The 16222-nt window shown below is 47.7% G+C and overlaps 2 protein-coding genes across 2 annotated transcripts in view; one reads left to right on the top strand and one right to left on the bottom strand.

The window, feature by feature from the left end:
* The window catches only part of ATP5MK (ATP synthase membrane subunit k), a 259560-nt gene that overhangs the window by 217665 nt on the left and 25673 nt on the right, over nucleotides 1-16222 (top strand). The window lies entirely within an intron of this gene.
* LOC125994851 (protein RRP5 homolog) overlaps nucleotides 1-16222 on the bottom strand; it is a 45839-nt gene that overhangs the window by 12739 nt on the left and 16878 nt on the right. The window contains exons 13-22 of the mRNA XM_049764379.1: nucleotides 15270-15521; nucleotides 14596-14730; nucleotides 13820-14014; nucleotides 10894-11064; nucleotides 9022-9241; nucleotides 7247-7396; nucleotides 6771-6886; nucleotides 5112-5653; nucleotides 1319-1381; nucleotides 197-305 (exon numbers count right to left, since the gene is read on the bottom strand). Of these exons, the coding sequence (XP_049620336.1) occupies nucleotides 197-305; nucleotides 1319-1381; nucleotides 5112-5653; nucleotides 6771-6886; nucleotides 7247-7396; nucleotides 9022-9241; nucleotides 10894-11064; nucleotides 13820-14014; nucleotides 14596-14730; nucleotides 15270-15521 (1953 nt within the window). The remainder of the gene's footprint in view (nucleotides 1-196; nucleotides 306-1318; nucleotides 1382-5111; nucleotides 5654-6770; nucleotides 6887-7246; nucleotides 7397-9021; nucleotides 9242-10893; nucleotides 11065-13819; nucleotides 14015-14595; nucleotides 14731-15269; nucleotides 15522-16222) is intronic.

Here is a 16222-nt window from a genome sequence, read left to right as displayed (position 1 = left end):
CTGAAACCCAACTACAACCATATTTGTAATCAAGGTGTTTAAATAAAGATATTAAAAAAAAAAAAAAAAACAACCACCAGATCGCTCGTCAGGCTTGGAGGACCATATGGGACGCTGGGATTTGAAACACTGTCCATCCTGGATTGGCTGTGTGCAAGGCAAACTGCTGTGCTATCTCTCCAGCCCCACAACTCACCTTTTTCAAAAAGCAGATCACGATCTGACCTGCCTGGTACTGTTTGATCTTCTCCAAGGGGCTAACACAATGACTGTTGAGAGCATCATGGTTGTCCTTCTTAAGGTCACTGTTGGCACAAAGGTAGGTCAGAGAAAACCACACCCAGATAAGGCTTCTGGCTTAGAATTCTATCAAGTGGCTAAGGATCCATGTAAGTACAGGGTTCCCCCTATGTATACACAAACACTCTCATTTATTTTGCTTGTTCACAGTACAAGCAAAGGAAACAATCTTTGGCATTTAAAATAAAAGTTGTAATATACTGACTATAGCATATATAAAAGTCTGAAAATAATTTTGATGTATATATACATGCATACATAAATATCTGCAGTATAGAAGAGCTGCTCATTATAATGAAATAATAGTTTAAACTAATAAAATAATAAAAATAAGGAGCTAAATAACATAATGGATAAGGAATTTTTCTTGGCCTCGCCAACCCAACCCAGGTGTAATCCTCAATACTGCTAGGAGTGATCCCTGAACACAAATCCAGGACCACAAATCCAGGAATAAGATCTGAGCACCACTGCTGGGTGTGCACAAAAACCAAACAACCCTCTCCCAAAAAACAATTACTCACAAACAGTACTTGCATGTCCAATTTAATCATAGCATAATTCACAACAGTCAAATTGTGAAGGACGCAAAGGCTGCTGACAAACGGACAGCTAAGAAACAGAACTCAGCCACTGAATACCAATATTCAAATATGGCTTGTCTTTTTGTTATTTTGTTCTGGGGCCACCTAGTGGCGCTCAGGGGTTACTCCTGGCTCTGTGCTCAGAAATCACTCCTGGCATGCTCAGGGGACCATACAGGATGCCAGGGATGAAACCGAGGTTGGCTGCATGCAAGACAAATGCCCTACTGCTATGTTATGACTCTGGTCCTTGTCATTTATTTTCATATAATCCTTATGAACCACTCTGTTTAGTGAGTCAGACAACTGTCCTTATTAGAGAATAAGACACCTGAACAGAGGAATTCTGCCACTTAGGACTGGAACTCAATTCCTGTCTCAGACCAGTGTCTATTCTACCCCTGTTCCCAAGCTGCTGGAGGTAGGCCCCTTACCTTGGTCGAATACTCAGTTCTGGGATGGTCTGAATGAATCCAGGATGGCTTATTGGGAGAAACCTGGACAAAGAAAAGATGTCAAATTCACTTTCCTACTTTCTGTCACATCAGAATCCAGGTCAGACTTTCAACTCCCCACCCAGCTAAGCTTAAAAACCCACCTGCTTTCCTGCCATATAGCCCACTGGTGGTCAGGCCCAGGCAAGGCCTGTGTTCTACCTCTGAGCCACAACCCAGGCCAAAAATGAAATTTCCTTCAGAGAACGTAAAATCCCAAACTCCAGAAATTGAGCTTCCATTTGGATAAAGTAAACTATGGTACAATGAAATATTACACAGCTGCTAAGAAAAATAAAGTCATTAAATTTGCTTATATATGTGCAGACAGAGAATCATGCTGAGTGAAATGAACCAGAGATAGAAGGTCAGAATTTACTCATCTGAGGACATAAAAAAATAGTATGAGAATAATAGCCAAAGACAATACAAATGAAGGGATGGGATGGGGTGAGGGAACTGCAGTTTGGACAGAGAAGGACCATTAACAATAATAGTTGGGGCCCAGAGAGATAGCACAGTGGTGTTTGCCTTGCAAGCAGCCGATTCAGGACCAAAGGTAGTTGGTTCGAATCCCGGTGTCCCATATGGTCCCCTGTGCCTGCCAGGAGCTATTTCTGAGCAGACAGCCAGGAGTAACCCCTGAGCACTGCCGGGTGTGGCCCAAAAACCAAAAAAAAAAAACAAAAAAAAACAATAATAGTTGGAAATGCTCACTCTGAACAAGATCTGGGTGCTGAAAAGAAATAAAGTGATATGCATGATAACTGTTCAGTAACTATATTTCAAACCATGATGCTGAAAGAAAAAAAGAGAGGAAAAGGGGAAAGAGAGAGAGAGAGAGAGAGAGTACAGTATCTGTCATAAAGGCAGGCTGGGGTGGCAGGGGGAGGACAAGAGGGAAACTGGAGACACTGGTGGTAGAAAATGAACACTGGTGAAGGGGTGGGTGCTGGAACATGAAATGACCAAAACATTAACTCTATCTTAAGACTTTTTAATTAAAAAAAAAAAAAAACAACAACAACAAGGGGCCAGAGAGATGGCATGGAGGTAGGGCATTTGCCTTGCATGCAGAAGGACAGTGGTTTGAATCCCAGCATCCCATATGGTCCTCCAGGCCTCCCAGGAGCGATTTCTGAGCATAGAGCCAGGAGTAACCCCTGAGCGCTGCCAGGTGTGACCCAAAAACCAAAATATAAAAAAAAATAATTGAGCTCCCATTCAACCCAGCTATTCCACTCCTAGGGATATACCCTAAGAACACAAGAATACAATACAAAAACCCCTTCCTCACACATATATTTATTGCAGCACTATTCACAATAGCCAGGCTCTGGAAACAACCCAGATGCCCTTCAACAGACGAATGGCTAAAGAAACTACGGTGCATATACACAATGGAATATTATGCAGCTGTCAGGAGAGATGAAGTTGTAACATTTTCCTATACATGGATGTACATGGAATCTATCATGCTGAATGAAATAAGTCAGAGGGAGAGAGAGAGAGAGATGCAGAATAGTCTCACTCATCGATGGGTTTTAAGAAAAATGAAAGTCATTTTTGCAACAATCCTGAGACAATGAGAGGAGGGCTGGAACTTCCAGCTCACTTCATGAAGCTCACCACAAAGAGTGGTGAGTGCAGTTAAAGAAATAACTACACAGAGAACTACCATAATCATGTGAATGAATGAGAGAACTGGAAAGCTTGTCTAGAGTACAGGTGGGGGTGGGGTGAGATGGAGGGTGATTTGGGACATTGGTGGTGGGAATGTTGCACTGGTGAAGGGGGGTGTTCTTTACATGACTGAAACCTAATCACAATCATATATGTAATCAAGATGTTTAAATAAAGAAAAAAGTTTCAAATAAAAAAAAAGAAAAAAATTTTTAAAAAAACCTTTGGGCCCAGAGTGATAGTACTGCAAATAGGGTGTTTGCCTTGCACACGGCCAACCTGGGTTTGATCCCTGGCATTCCATATAGCCCCCTAAGCCTGCCAGAAGCAATTTCAGAGTGCAGAGCCAGGAGTAACCACTGAGCACTACCAGGTGTGCCCCAAAATATAAAAATAATATTAATAAGGGCCGGAACTGTTATACAAGTGGTAAGGTGTCTACCTTGCCCGTGCTCGTCTAGGACAGACCATGGTTTGATTCCCTGGCATCCCATATGGTTTCTCTCAAGCCAACAGCGATTTCTGAGTGCATAGCCAGGAATAGCCCCTGAGCATCACTGGGTATGCCCACCCCCCAAAAAAAAAGAATAAATAGGGGCCAGAGTAGGGCGTCTGCCTTGCACATGTCCAGCCTCAGACGAACCCCAGTTCGATTCCCGGCATCCCATATGGTCCCCGAGCCTGCCAGGAGCGACTTCTGAGCACAGAGCCAGGAGTAACCCCTGAGCACTGCTGAGTGTGACCCCCCCCAAAAAAAATCCAATAATAATAATAAATAAAAATAAAAAATAAAATCTTTTCTTCCAAAGAAATTTTCTTAAGAGACTCACTCTCACTCTTCCACTCTAAAAATAAGGAATATAAGCTCAAGAAAGAATAAGTGACTTGACTGCAGAACCCAGATAGAATTACAGAAATTATTATGCAAAGTGTGACCAAACTGCCCATTTTGAGGGGCAGGAGTAAACAACACTCAGCAACTCTCAGAGGATAAGGGATGCCAGAGACTGAACTGAGGCTCCCACATGCAAATCATGTATTAAGCCCTTTAAGTCAGGCCCCACCAGCTCAGACTTCCTGTTTTCCTGCTTTTCTGTTACAGTAACACAGTCTATCTAAATTTAAAGAGTGATCAGGGAACATGACAGTAACTGCTAGGAATAAAGCACTTGAAGGTAAGGCTTTGAATGAAACTGCCATATGAGTCTGATTAATCCTGACACCGCTTAAGGTCACCCTGAGCCCACCAATAGTGCTCCCTGATGGCAGAGCCAGGAGTGAGCCCTGAGCACAGCCAGGTGCGGCCGAAAACAAAACAAAAAAAGGTGCATAGCAGAGACAGATTAATAACTGTGAAGCCAAGCATCGAGTACTTTGCAACTGGATTTTCTCTCAGCCTTGCAATAGCCTACCACAGTGACTAGCGATACTCTCACTTTGCAAATTAAGAAAATGAAGCGGGGCCGGAGAGATAGCATGGAGGTAAGGCGTTTGCCTTTCATGCAGAAGGTCATCGGTTCGAATCCTGGCGTCCCATATGGTCCCCCGAGCCTGCCAGGAGCGATTTCTGAGCATAAAGCCAGGAGTAACCCCTGAGCGCTGCCGGGTGTGACCCCCCAAAAAAAAAAAAGAAAAGAAAATGAAGCACATGGGGCCGGGCAGTGGCGCTGGAGGTAAGGTGCCTGCCTTGCCTGCGCTAGCCTAGGACGGACCGCGGTTCGATCCCCCGGTGTCCCATATGGTCCCCTAAGAAGCCAGGAGCAACTTCTGAGCGCATAGCCAGGAGTAACCCCTGAGCGTCACAGGGTGTGGCCCAAAAACCAAAAAAAAAAAAAAAAAAAAAAAAGAAAATGAAGCACAGAGAATTCAGTAACTATTTAACTTATAATCACATCGTTTAAATCTGCAACTCTGAGTCTGACTCTAGACGCACATTCTATTCAAAAAACAGGCCCAAGAGTCTCTCGTGAAAGTTGTGAACACAGAGAACACGACCAGTGTAACTTTCTGCCTCTGCCACTTTCCTTGCCCACTATCACAACCTCCGCACCTGTAGGTCTTCACGTCTCGGCCTCCAATCACTCGCGCAGTGACTGTCTTCCCCACTTTCAACTTGGCAGTAGGCATGGTGCCTTCAGGCACATCGTCCAGAATGTGGGAGGCGTGGAGACAGCCAACAATGCCCCCTTCCAGGGTTACCACCACGTGGGTGGGCTTGATGGACTTGACAGTCCCTGTGACCACATCCCCAATGGACAGAGTGTGCTGCTTTCCCATTCCCTCAGCCAGAGCCGGGTCCAGTTCTTCATCCTCCTCCACAGTCTCTGAGTCCTTGCGGGGCTGCCTCAGGGTCCGACAGGCAGCTGGCCCCTCGATGGCCAAGAGGAGGCCAGTGACTCCTGGACACGTGGTCTTGAGAGTCAGGGAGACCCCCTGTCCCACCTGCAGCTTCTCTGAGTCAAAGTGGAAGGTGTCGTTGAGGTGAGAGATCAGGGAGAAGGCCACCAGTTGGCCGGTGTCTGCCAAGGAGGCAACAGCAAAGGTCTCTTCCAAGTACTGCACGACTGCCTGGTGCCTGCTGCCTTTCTTCAGCTGGAAAACAGAGGATCGCCCAATCCAGCTTGCTAGGAGCACCAAAACTTGTCCTGGAGGCGTAAGGGGTCCCAGGGATCTGAGGCAGAGTGGCCCTCAATTTTCCCTCCCATCCACCAAAGAGACTTGAGAGACTGCCAAATGCCTTCTCAAACCTCCCTGAGCAGAAAATTGACAGAGTCCTGGGGGCCTACCTTCAAACTAATGAATAACATCAGAACTTTCTTTTTTTACCCAAACCCAAAGTTTCTCAGGCAATACTCCTGGCTCATTGCTCAGGATCACTCCTGGCAGGCTCAGGAAACCATATGGGATGCCAGAAATTGAACCCAGGTTAGCCACATGCAAGCAAGGGCCCTATCCACTGTACTACTATTCCTTGGTCCCTGAAATCAGAATTTTGTTTTTTTGTTTTTGGGCCACACCCGGCGTTGCTCAGGGGTCACTCCTGGCTGTCTGCTCAAAAATAGCTCCTGGCAGGCACGGGAGACCATATGGGACATCGAGATTCGAACCAACCACCTTAGGTCCTGGATCGGCTGCTTGCAAGGTAAACGCGGCTATGTTATCTCTCCGGACCCTGAAATCAGAATTCTAAACTTTTTCCACTCACAATCCCATTTTACTTTGTAGATTTAACCTGAACAAGAGCTGTCAGACATACCCAGATTCATTATATGGTGGATTTTGAATTTTTGGTTATTGCATTAAAAAACTTTTAACTGTATGAAGCTGGAGGGGTGGTGCAAATGGTAAGGAATCTATGCCTTGCGCTTGCTAGCCTAGGACAGACCGTGGTTCGATCCCCCAGTATCCCATATGGTCCCCAAGCCAGGAGTGATTTCTGAGAGCAAATTCAGGAATTCAGGAGTAACCCCTGAGCATCACTGGGTGTGGCAAAAAAACAAACTTTTAACTGTGGCCAAAGTTTTTTGACACACACACACCCACATTTAGACCCCAGGCAGGGTCATCACCCACAGTTAATTAAGGCTAGAAAGAGCCAACACCACGATGAGCAAAAGTGGGGGACAAATCCAGGCAAGCCCTCCAACCTCAGGGCTGCATTATAACCCTTGTTTGATGGCTGCACGGGCACATCAGACATCCAACCCACCTTCTTAGCCTTCCAATGCACCAAATCCTGTGCCAGGGACACATGTACTTCCAGCTTCACCATGTCCACGTTGAGGATCACGGCCTTCTTCTTCTGCCCTGAGTTCAAATCTTGTCCTGTGGGGCAGAACCAAACACAATTTCCTCACCTCCTGCAGGGTGAAGGGAGACAACCCCTCTTCAAATGTGCCGAGGACCCTTAGGCCCCACAAAGAAAGGAGTGAGGCAAGCAAGGGGTCTTGTTCCCCACACACACATCCTTAACCTCTGCACTAAAGGTCTTAACCTGCGAGGCGTGAGTGAGATTTTCCCGACTAACAAAAGCTCATAAGTAGGCCTTTTCTTTGGTGGTTCAAGCTCACAGGAGAGGGCCCTCAAATCCTACTGACTCAGCTCACAACTTCTCTGTGAATCCTGCAGCTGGGAGCAGAACTGACCACCGAGGACCCCAGTTCCCTGTGGGGGTGCAGCGCTCACCTGTCCAATGGAATCGGCTGGCTCTCAGCACCAGGCCCGGCACTGGGCCATCACTGAACATCACAGAGCCGTCTTCTAACACCTCCTGCACCTTGAGGTCCAGGACCATCCCTGGGGTCATCTGAGCCAGTGTCTGGATCAACACAGAATCTGCCAGTGACAAGGGGAGGAAAACCGGTTAGTGAGAGGGAATGGGGCCCACCTGGCTTTTCCCCCAGAAACAGCAAAGCTCTGGAAGCACCATGAAGCTGTAAAGTTACTCAGCCAAAATTCCAAGAGTGGAATCTTGATGATTGGATAAGCTGAGTACAGGCTTTGCACGTATAAAGCCTGGGTTTGATGCTGGATACCACATGGTGCCACAGGTATCTCAGTAAGTGACTCCCACGCTCAGAGACAGGAGAAGCCTCTGAAAGCTGTTGTATGTGACCCCAAACAAAATAAAATAAAATCCCCAGAGTCATGGGTATCTCAAGAAGAAAGATCTCCAGCCAACTGTCAACAGAGCCAGCAGACACAGGACACCTAAGTTCCTTTGGCTTCTGAACTGTCATCCCTCTACATGGAATCTGCCCTCAGAAAGCTCATTCCCAAGTCCCACTAAGTCCCAAAGACTCGACACAGTGGTCCCAAGTATGTGAAGGGCCAGAAGAACAATCCCACAGAATTTCTACAGCAGGCACAGATCTTCACTTATTTCTGTTTTTGGTTTTTGTTTTTGTTTTTTTGGGCCACACCTGGCGGCACTCAGGGGTTACTCCTGGCTCTGCACTCAAAAATCACCCCTGGCAGGTTCGAAAGACCATATGGGATGCCAGGAATCGAACCCAGGTCCGTCCTGGGTCAGCCACGTACAAGGCAAACTCCTTACTGCTGTGCTATCTCTGCAGCTGCAGGCCTCCACTTATTTCACTCATTAGAGCTGCTAAACAAAGGAACAAAAAGTGAAGGAGGGCTGGAGTACAGCAGGGAAGATGCTTGCCTTGAATGGGTTCGATCTCTACCTCATATGGTCTCCTGAGCTCCCAGGAGTGATCCCTGAGCACAGAGCCAGAAGTTAAGTCCTAAGCACCACTGGGTGTGACCATCATGCCACATACCCTATAAAAAGGCAAAGACGTGAATGAATTCACAACTGAAAAACCATGAACATAAAACTAAGGGAAATTTGGGGTCTGAAATGGAGGATGCACAGGGACTTCCGGAATTCTAGGAGTGAACAGGGATTTGTTTCACAAACACTAAGAGGGACATTTAGTCATCTGGGGACTTATGTAAGTCACATATCTATTAAAGGACCATTGATATTTTGGGGGTTGTTTGGGCCACATCCAGTAGTGCTCAAAGGGTACTCCTTGCTCTATGTTCAGAAATTACTCCTGGCAGGCTTAAGGTATCATATAGGATGCCGGAGATATAACCCAGGTCAGCTGCTCACAAGGCAAACACCCTACATGCTGTGCTATTGCTCCAGCACCTGTTGATATTGTCTGGACTCCTTTGTACTTTGGTTTTTTAGTTTTTTTGTTTTGTTTTGTTTTGGGGCCATATCCAGTGGTGCTCAGGGGTTACTCCTGATTCTCTTAGCAGGCTTTGGGACCATATAAGATGCTGGGGATCGAACCTGGGTTGACTGCATGCAAGACAAAGCCCTACCCACAGTGCTAACACTCCAGGACCCGCTGTTGATATTTAATTGTGAGAAGACAAGCACTCAAAGACATTCCTGACTTTTAGTGCACCGCCCTGCCCACTGCAAAGCAGTCTGTACGCACCTCGGTTGCCCATGAGGCTACGCACGCCCTGTCGCTCCTCCAGACACTGGCTGAGTAGGAGGAGGCTGGTGGAGGCCCGGTCCCCCAGAGTACAGTCCGACAGCCGCAGTGACAATAGCATGCGCTGCTTCTTCTCATCCACGTTGGTTACCTTGGCGACCACCGTCTGCCCCTCAACAAAGTGATCACTTGGAGTGGTCACAAATTTGTCGCTCATGAGCTGAAGGGCAAGAAAAGGAGAAAGCAAGAATCCATGAAGACATCCCCTGCCCAACACCTAGAACGGGTACAAGAGGGAGGGCTTGGCCCTCTTTTTTTTTTTTTTTTATTAAAATCTTTATTTAGGGGCTGGAGAGATAGCATGGAGGTAAGGCGTTTGCCTTTCATGCAAGAGGTCATCGGTTCGAATCCCAGCGTCCCATATGGTCCCCCGTGCCTGCCAGGAGCAATTTCTGAGCCTGGAGCCAGGAGTAACCCCTGAGCACTGCCAGGTGTGACCCAAAAACCACCAAAAAAAAAAAAAAAATCTTTATTTAAACACCTTGATTACAAATATGATTGTAGTTGGGTTTCAGTCACGTAAAAAACACCCCCCTTCACCAGTGCAACTGGGCTTGGCCCTCTATACAGCTCTGCCTCCACAATTAAGTGTCAGCGAGGCCCTGGACAACTCACCCAGCCTTCTGGAGGGCACCAGTGAGAAGGCACAAGGCCCACCGACCACACACCCAGAGGAGCCATCTGTCCCCCCCTACCTCCCATCCCCACATACACACTCATGATTGGGGGCCTCTGGCTCTGCTCCCATTCTAAAAACCACCCTGTGGGGAATACAAACCACACAATTCTGGCAGGAGCTGCTCAAAACTACCCAGACACAGGGCACTACCTACAGTCAGCTCGTCGGGGTGACCTAGGAGCACCTTCTGCCTGTCCACACAGGCCTGTTCACCCAGCCGACTCTCCAGAGGAAACACCAGAAGCTTTTCCACAAAATACAATTCAGGGTCATGGGGGCAAGGAGAAGGAAAAAGGGGCTGGTTTTTTTGAGTTATAACCTATGGAGCTAAGAGGCTATTACTTAGGAGACCACAAGGGGTAAAGGAGCAAAGCCAAGATTCACCACATGCAAGGCAAGTGCCTTAGCTCCAGTACTATCTATCTCTAGTGCCCAAGGAGAGAATTTCAAGTGTGGTCTGACATCTAAACACCTCAAAAATCCTAGAAGTCTGCAAAATCTGACCTCCGTTGCTCAGAAAAAAACTACTGTCCATGTCTAAATATGTTAAACACTCAAAATCTTGGCCTGGGAGATGGCTCAGAGGGCTGGTCCCCCAAGCACAAATGGAGTGACCCACAGCATGGCCAGGTATGGCACAAAATCCAAAGACAATAGTCTGGTTTCTTTTTTTCCTTTTTCTTTTCTTTTTTTTCGGTTTTTGGGTCACACCCGGCAGCACTCAGGGGCTGTTCCTGGCTTTACGCTCAGAAATCACTCCTGGCAGGCTCGGGGGACCATATGGGATGCCGGGATTCGAACCACTGTCCTTCTGCATGCAAGGCAAACACCCTACCTCCATGCTATCTCTCCTGCCCCAATAGCCTGGTTTCTAACACCATTCGCTGAAGTCTTCTGTTCAGCAGAGAACCCTGGGCAACCCAGTCTGGTGACACACAGCTGGGAGTCTGGGGAAGCAGAGATGACAGAATCCCCAATACACACACACACATACCCAGCTAGGGCTTTATGCCCTGAATACTTTTAAGGGGACTCTTCTGTGCCTTCCCATCCTCAGTGCCATGATGAACCAAGACAACTAACTCCCCCTACTGCTTCTCAAATGCCTCTAAGTATGAAGCGACAAAACTCACAGCTTTGGGAGCCAGTCCACTGAGACCTGAAGGGAACTGGACGAACACCCCGTAGTCCTTGATGCATTTCACAAAGCCGATGAGCAGCATTCCAACGTGGATTTCTGAGAAGCTCTTGGGGCTCTGGCCACCTTCTACTGTGGAGACCAAAGCTGGCTTCCTGCAAAGGAGCTAATGGCACTGCATCAAGGAGGGTTCCAGAAATAGCAGACGGGTCACCTTTTTCCACTCTACACCTGGGCTCCTCTAGCTATTCTCAAAGTGTACAGACCAGCAGCCTGAACAGGCCCTGGCACATATCAGCACTCCACTCTCAACCCTCAAAACCGGTTGTTGCGTGCACCAGTGTGGCCTGAACACACCCAGGTGCACACCAGAATTTGGTGTGCTTCTGTCCCATCCCCTGAACACAGCTCACATCTACCCATTACCATGGGCAGCAAAACTGGAGTGAATCATGTGGGTGTACCTATTTAAGACCCTAGACCCACCCATTTCGGGGAGGGGTCTTGGGAACTGGATAGTAGGTGTAACCTTACCTGCTAGACCCTCCCATTCCTGGGAGGGGTCTGAAAAAAGGTAGATAAGGCATGGACCAAGGGAATTCGGCGCTTTTGGCGCTTTGCCTGTTTGCCCTGCTGGGCTTGGAGGAAGATGGCTGAATTATAAGATGCAGGGCCAAGAATAACTAGGGCTTAAAAGGTTATGAGATAGGCCACACACATGTGGTGGCTAGGGCATAAATAAAAATGATTCTTCCTGAAGCCTGCCTGTGAGTGAGTCTTGATTACGCCGATCACCTGGGCCTGAAATTCGCCAGCTGGATGGGGATGAAGCCACGTGGCTGGGGCCTAAGCACAAAGGCCTCCATCCATCGCCATCCAGCCCCATCGTTAATTATTTCATGCTACAAATGGCGCTCCGAACTTTGACCTGAATCCTGGACCCAAGAAAACAGCAAAAATGGTGAGATTTCTGCTCTTCTGTTTAATTTTCGCTTTGTTCAGATGCAGTCAGCCCAAAGTGTTTGGCCACGTGAAGCCATGTTCAAAGATGGCCGCAACCCCTTCTAGGGGCAGAAGGGCAACTGGAAGGAGAAAGGTTAAAGCTTGCATCACCTCCAGCCCAGGCCCAGAACTGAAACTTTGTTACAAAAAACAAAAACCTCGGCCTGTAGGAAAACTAATTAAAAGCTTAAATTGGAAACGGAGGAGAAAAAAGACTGTATTTAAAGTGCACTGATTTTCTGAAAATGACCTGCGGCTTGAATTGGGATTTCGACTTTGGAAATTTCGAACTGAACTTTTAGTTTAAATCACTTGGAACTCTGAACATCCAAAGTGCGCCCGGAGGAAAAAAGCGGCTAAAAGCTCCAAGCGACTCGACTCGGCTCGGCTCGGCTGGGCTGGGCTGGGCTGGGCTCAGTTTGGCCCGGAAAAGCGAAAAACCTGGAATCCACCCTCCAGCGAACCGGCAGCGGGCGGCGGAACCGGCAACCTCATGGTCTACAAAACCGTCTACGGGGCCTGAAACTATAAAAGAGAGCCACGTGGTGAGATCAGCGTGGGACAAACCAACATCTGAACTTTAAAAGTTTACAGAAGCCACGTGGTGAGATCAGCGTGGCACAAACCAGCATCTAAACTCTAAAAATTTACAAAAGCCACATGGTGAAATCAACGTGGTAAAATCAGCGTGAAACAAATTAATCATTTAAACTATAATTTTAGGTGTAGGAACTTAGCAGGTAATTTTATAGTTTACTCATAGTTGGTGATGGAATGTTTTAGTTAGTTAGTGGTTAAAAAATTAAAAAAGGGAGGTAATACAGTTTAACATCTAATTTCTAACCACCTGCATCTTTGTGTTAGTCATTTTCTTTATGATTTAAATGTGTTTTGTTGTCTTTCATACTACAAATCATATCTGCAACCTGGCAGATAGACTGGCCATGAGTCAACCTGCCTCTGTTGTCACCCCCACATAAACAGCACCCAACCCCAAATCACCCCTGGTGCCTCTCCTCACATCACACTCACTTCCTACTCTCTGAGGAGAAAATAGCAGTTTCTTCTTCTAAATACCTATACTCGGATCCAGAGAAATAGTGAGTCCCTAAAGGGAGGAAGAAGTAGCTACCAACCTCGTTTCCAACTGAGTACCCCAAGATGGCTAGGTATGCAACAGGGCCTGACTAGCCAAACCATCCCCTCTTTAATTCCCTAAAGTAAGCCCATTCCTTCTTTTTCTAGGGGATTTGTGTACACCTGGCAAGGCTTAGGGCTTACTCCTGGCTCTGCATTCAGGAATTATTCCTGGTGGGGCTCAGGGATCACATGGATCAAACCCAGATTGGTTATGTTTTTGTTTTCTTTGTTTGTTTTTGGGTCACACCCAGCATCGCTCAGGGGTTACTCCTGGCTCTGCGCTCAGAAATCACTCCTGGCAGGCTCAGGGGACCATATGGAATGCCAGGATTCGAACCACTGTCCTTCTGCATGCAAGGCAAACACATGCTCCATGCTATTCATGCTAGCTATCTCTCCAGCCCCCTTTTTGGATTTTTAGGCCACACCCAGTGACACTCTCAGGGGTTACTCCTGTCTATGAGCTCAAAAATCACTCCTGGTTTGGGGACCATATGGGACACCAGGGGACTGAACTGTGGTCCGTCCTGGGTACCCCGCGTGCAAGGTAAATGCCCTACCACTGCACCATTGCTCCGGTCCCTCGTTATGTTCAAGGCAAGCGCACTACCCATTATCTGGCAAGCCCCATTCTGTCTGAGTTGGTCCATCTGTCTGTTCTTGGCTGTATCTGCTAGCAGCCTTCAATCCCACTCATGACTATCTATAAGCAAAGGGCTAATTGTTCCTCATGGAACAAATCCTGATCCAGAGTTACCCCCAGGGCCATCAAAGGATACCACATGTCCCTCTGTCTGGCTCAGAACCAGGACTCTATGAAGTGTGTCACCTTCCTGGAGCCAATGATGCAACAAGGGTCCGTTGGAGACATGGTCCGAGAGGTGCGAGATGGGGAGAAAAGCTCGAATGTTGTGAGGCAGTACAGCCACCTCCAGCCCATCTTGGGTTTTCTCTAGAACCTTCACATCCACCAACTGAAAGAGGAATAGACAGCACCTGTCTTGAGCAGAGAGCAACTTCCTCTAGGGCAGGTGGTGCTGGTGGGCACCCAATTCCAGCAATAGGGTCACTGAGCGAGTATGGTGAAAAGCAAGCTCCTTCAACATGTCCCAGCACACATAGAACCCAGGAGTAGTGCATACTCAGCATGAGTCCTCCCCCAAAGGCCTCAGCACTTCTAAGAGGGAACAAGAATAGAAGGGTGCTGGACCAGGCAAAAAGAGGGGAGCTGGCCCTGAAGAAAAGTGACCCATGGAGTTTAGCCTCTCCTGGCCAACTTCACAGGGTGACCCATGGGAAATAAGGGACCTAATGTCTTTTTTGCCACAGATCTTTTGTTTAGGGTTTTTTGTTTGTGGACCACACTTGTCAGGGAATCACTCCCTAGGCTTGGGAGAACATGTGGAATGCTAGGGATGTAACCTGGGTCAGTTGTGTGCAATGTAAGCATCCCTTGACCCAGGTCATATCTTGCTCCTTTTTCCAACCCTGAATTCCTGGACTCGATATGATGGTGCCTTCCCAGGCAGAAACTACGACCTCAGAACCCAGGTACCTGGCCTACGCAGACGGATTTCTTTTTGTTCTGACCAGGTAATGTGGGCTCTTTCTTGGGGTCACTCAGCATCTTGAAGGATAAGAGCATCCTCTCTTTGGCAGGTTCACAGTTCAGCACAGCCACCTTCACCACCTGTGATGGAACCACAGAGACCTGTCACCTCCCAGCTTGGACAGAGATGACCTCCACAGTGTTGACCAGGCCTAGACAGTAAAAGGATGTGCAGGGCCGAAAAGCACCGAGAATTGCAAGCCACCCCTCCAAACCCCCACCACAAAGTCTGCCTTGGGTATCTAGGAGACATGAATTTAGTTTTTCTTGGTAGAACCCCCAAATCTTTAAAAATTCTCTTCCCTAGACAAACCCAGATTCATGGTTTTCTGACACTGCCCCCTTGTGAAGAATGACAGTCCCAAAGTCAAGTCTGATGTGAAAGACAATGAAGAGTGAAAGGAACTTTTAGGTTAGGCCTGAGACACCCCCCTTAGTGTCCCAACTTCTTCCAAATCCCCTTGAGTGTTTCTCTTCTGTAATCATTTCCTCCAGAGGCCAATGGAGTCTCACTGCCCCCAAACTTCCTTTCCCATTCCTCCAAAAGTCATTGGCCTATCAGGCTTTCAAATCCGTGTTCTCACAATGGGATGCACCTGTCCGGGGAGGAACAGGGTTACCTGGCCAGGGTAGAAGAGTCTCTTGGGGTCTTGTATGTACTCAGCACTGAGCTCGTGCCTCGGCACCAAGCCCTGCACATCATTGTAGAATTTGACAATGCAGCCATAATCCTTGACCCTGAGGATGAAGCCGTGTGTCTGTTGCTCAGGCTTAGCGTCAGCATAACAGGTGATGGCAGGCAGTTTGGACTCCACCAGAGTTTTCTTCAAGGTCAACAACAGCTTCTTGGCTTCAGGGTCACAAAGCAAGACCTGAAGACAATACCAGCCATCATCAAACCACTCAACAATGACTGGAGCCACTGAGCTGGTCTCTGGAAAGGTCAGAGCTCAGAGACCATACCAGCACATTCTTGCTCCTCGACAGCTGTATGCAGACTCTGCAGACTCCTGTGGCCTGATAACCCCTCTCTGTTTGACATGCTTCCTCCAAGAACTGCTGTGAGCAGCCTGTCCCAGGGTGTAGCAGCACTGGCTACCCCACTGCATCGAAGCCCCATGGCTTTTCCTGGCCACCTGCCTTTCAGTCCCAAAGATGGCAGACTGAGTTAGTGCCCTCTCCACATCACTGCAGATGAGCTAGAACTAAGGCTCCGGAGAGCCAGCCAGCTCCCAGCCCTCAGAAGGTCATCTCTTTGCAGACAAAGGAAGTCCTCTAGTTCTACTCCCCTGACCCCATTACTACTCCTTTCTGCATCAGCAAGTAATCCATAACTTTGCTGATATAGGAACTCACAAAACTAGGGTCAGGGATGTGACTCAGAAGTAATGCATGTAGCTTGCATGCAGGAGGCCCAGGCTCAATCCCCAATACCATGCACACCTCACAAATCATGAAAATAAGAAACAGCCAACATTCTGAGCACCAGTCCTTAATAAGCCCCAAATAGCATTGAGTTTTTGGTTTTTGATTGGATTGGATTTTGATAACACAGTGAAGTTTCTCTGGGGAT

Source organism: Suncus etruscus, chromosome 17 (genome assembly GCF_024139225.1).
Source record: "Suncus etruscus isolate mSunEtr1 chromosome 17, mSunEtr1.pri.cur, whole genome shotgun sequence".
Taxonomy (NCBI): domain Eukaryota; kingdom Metazoa; phylum Chordata; class Mammalia; order Eulipotyphla; family Soricidae; genus Suncus; species Suncus etruscus.
The sequence above is the reverse complement of the archived record's forward strand: the minus strand, read 5'-3'. Positions and strand labels throughout refer to the sequence as shown.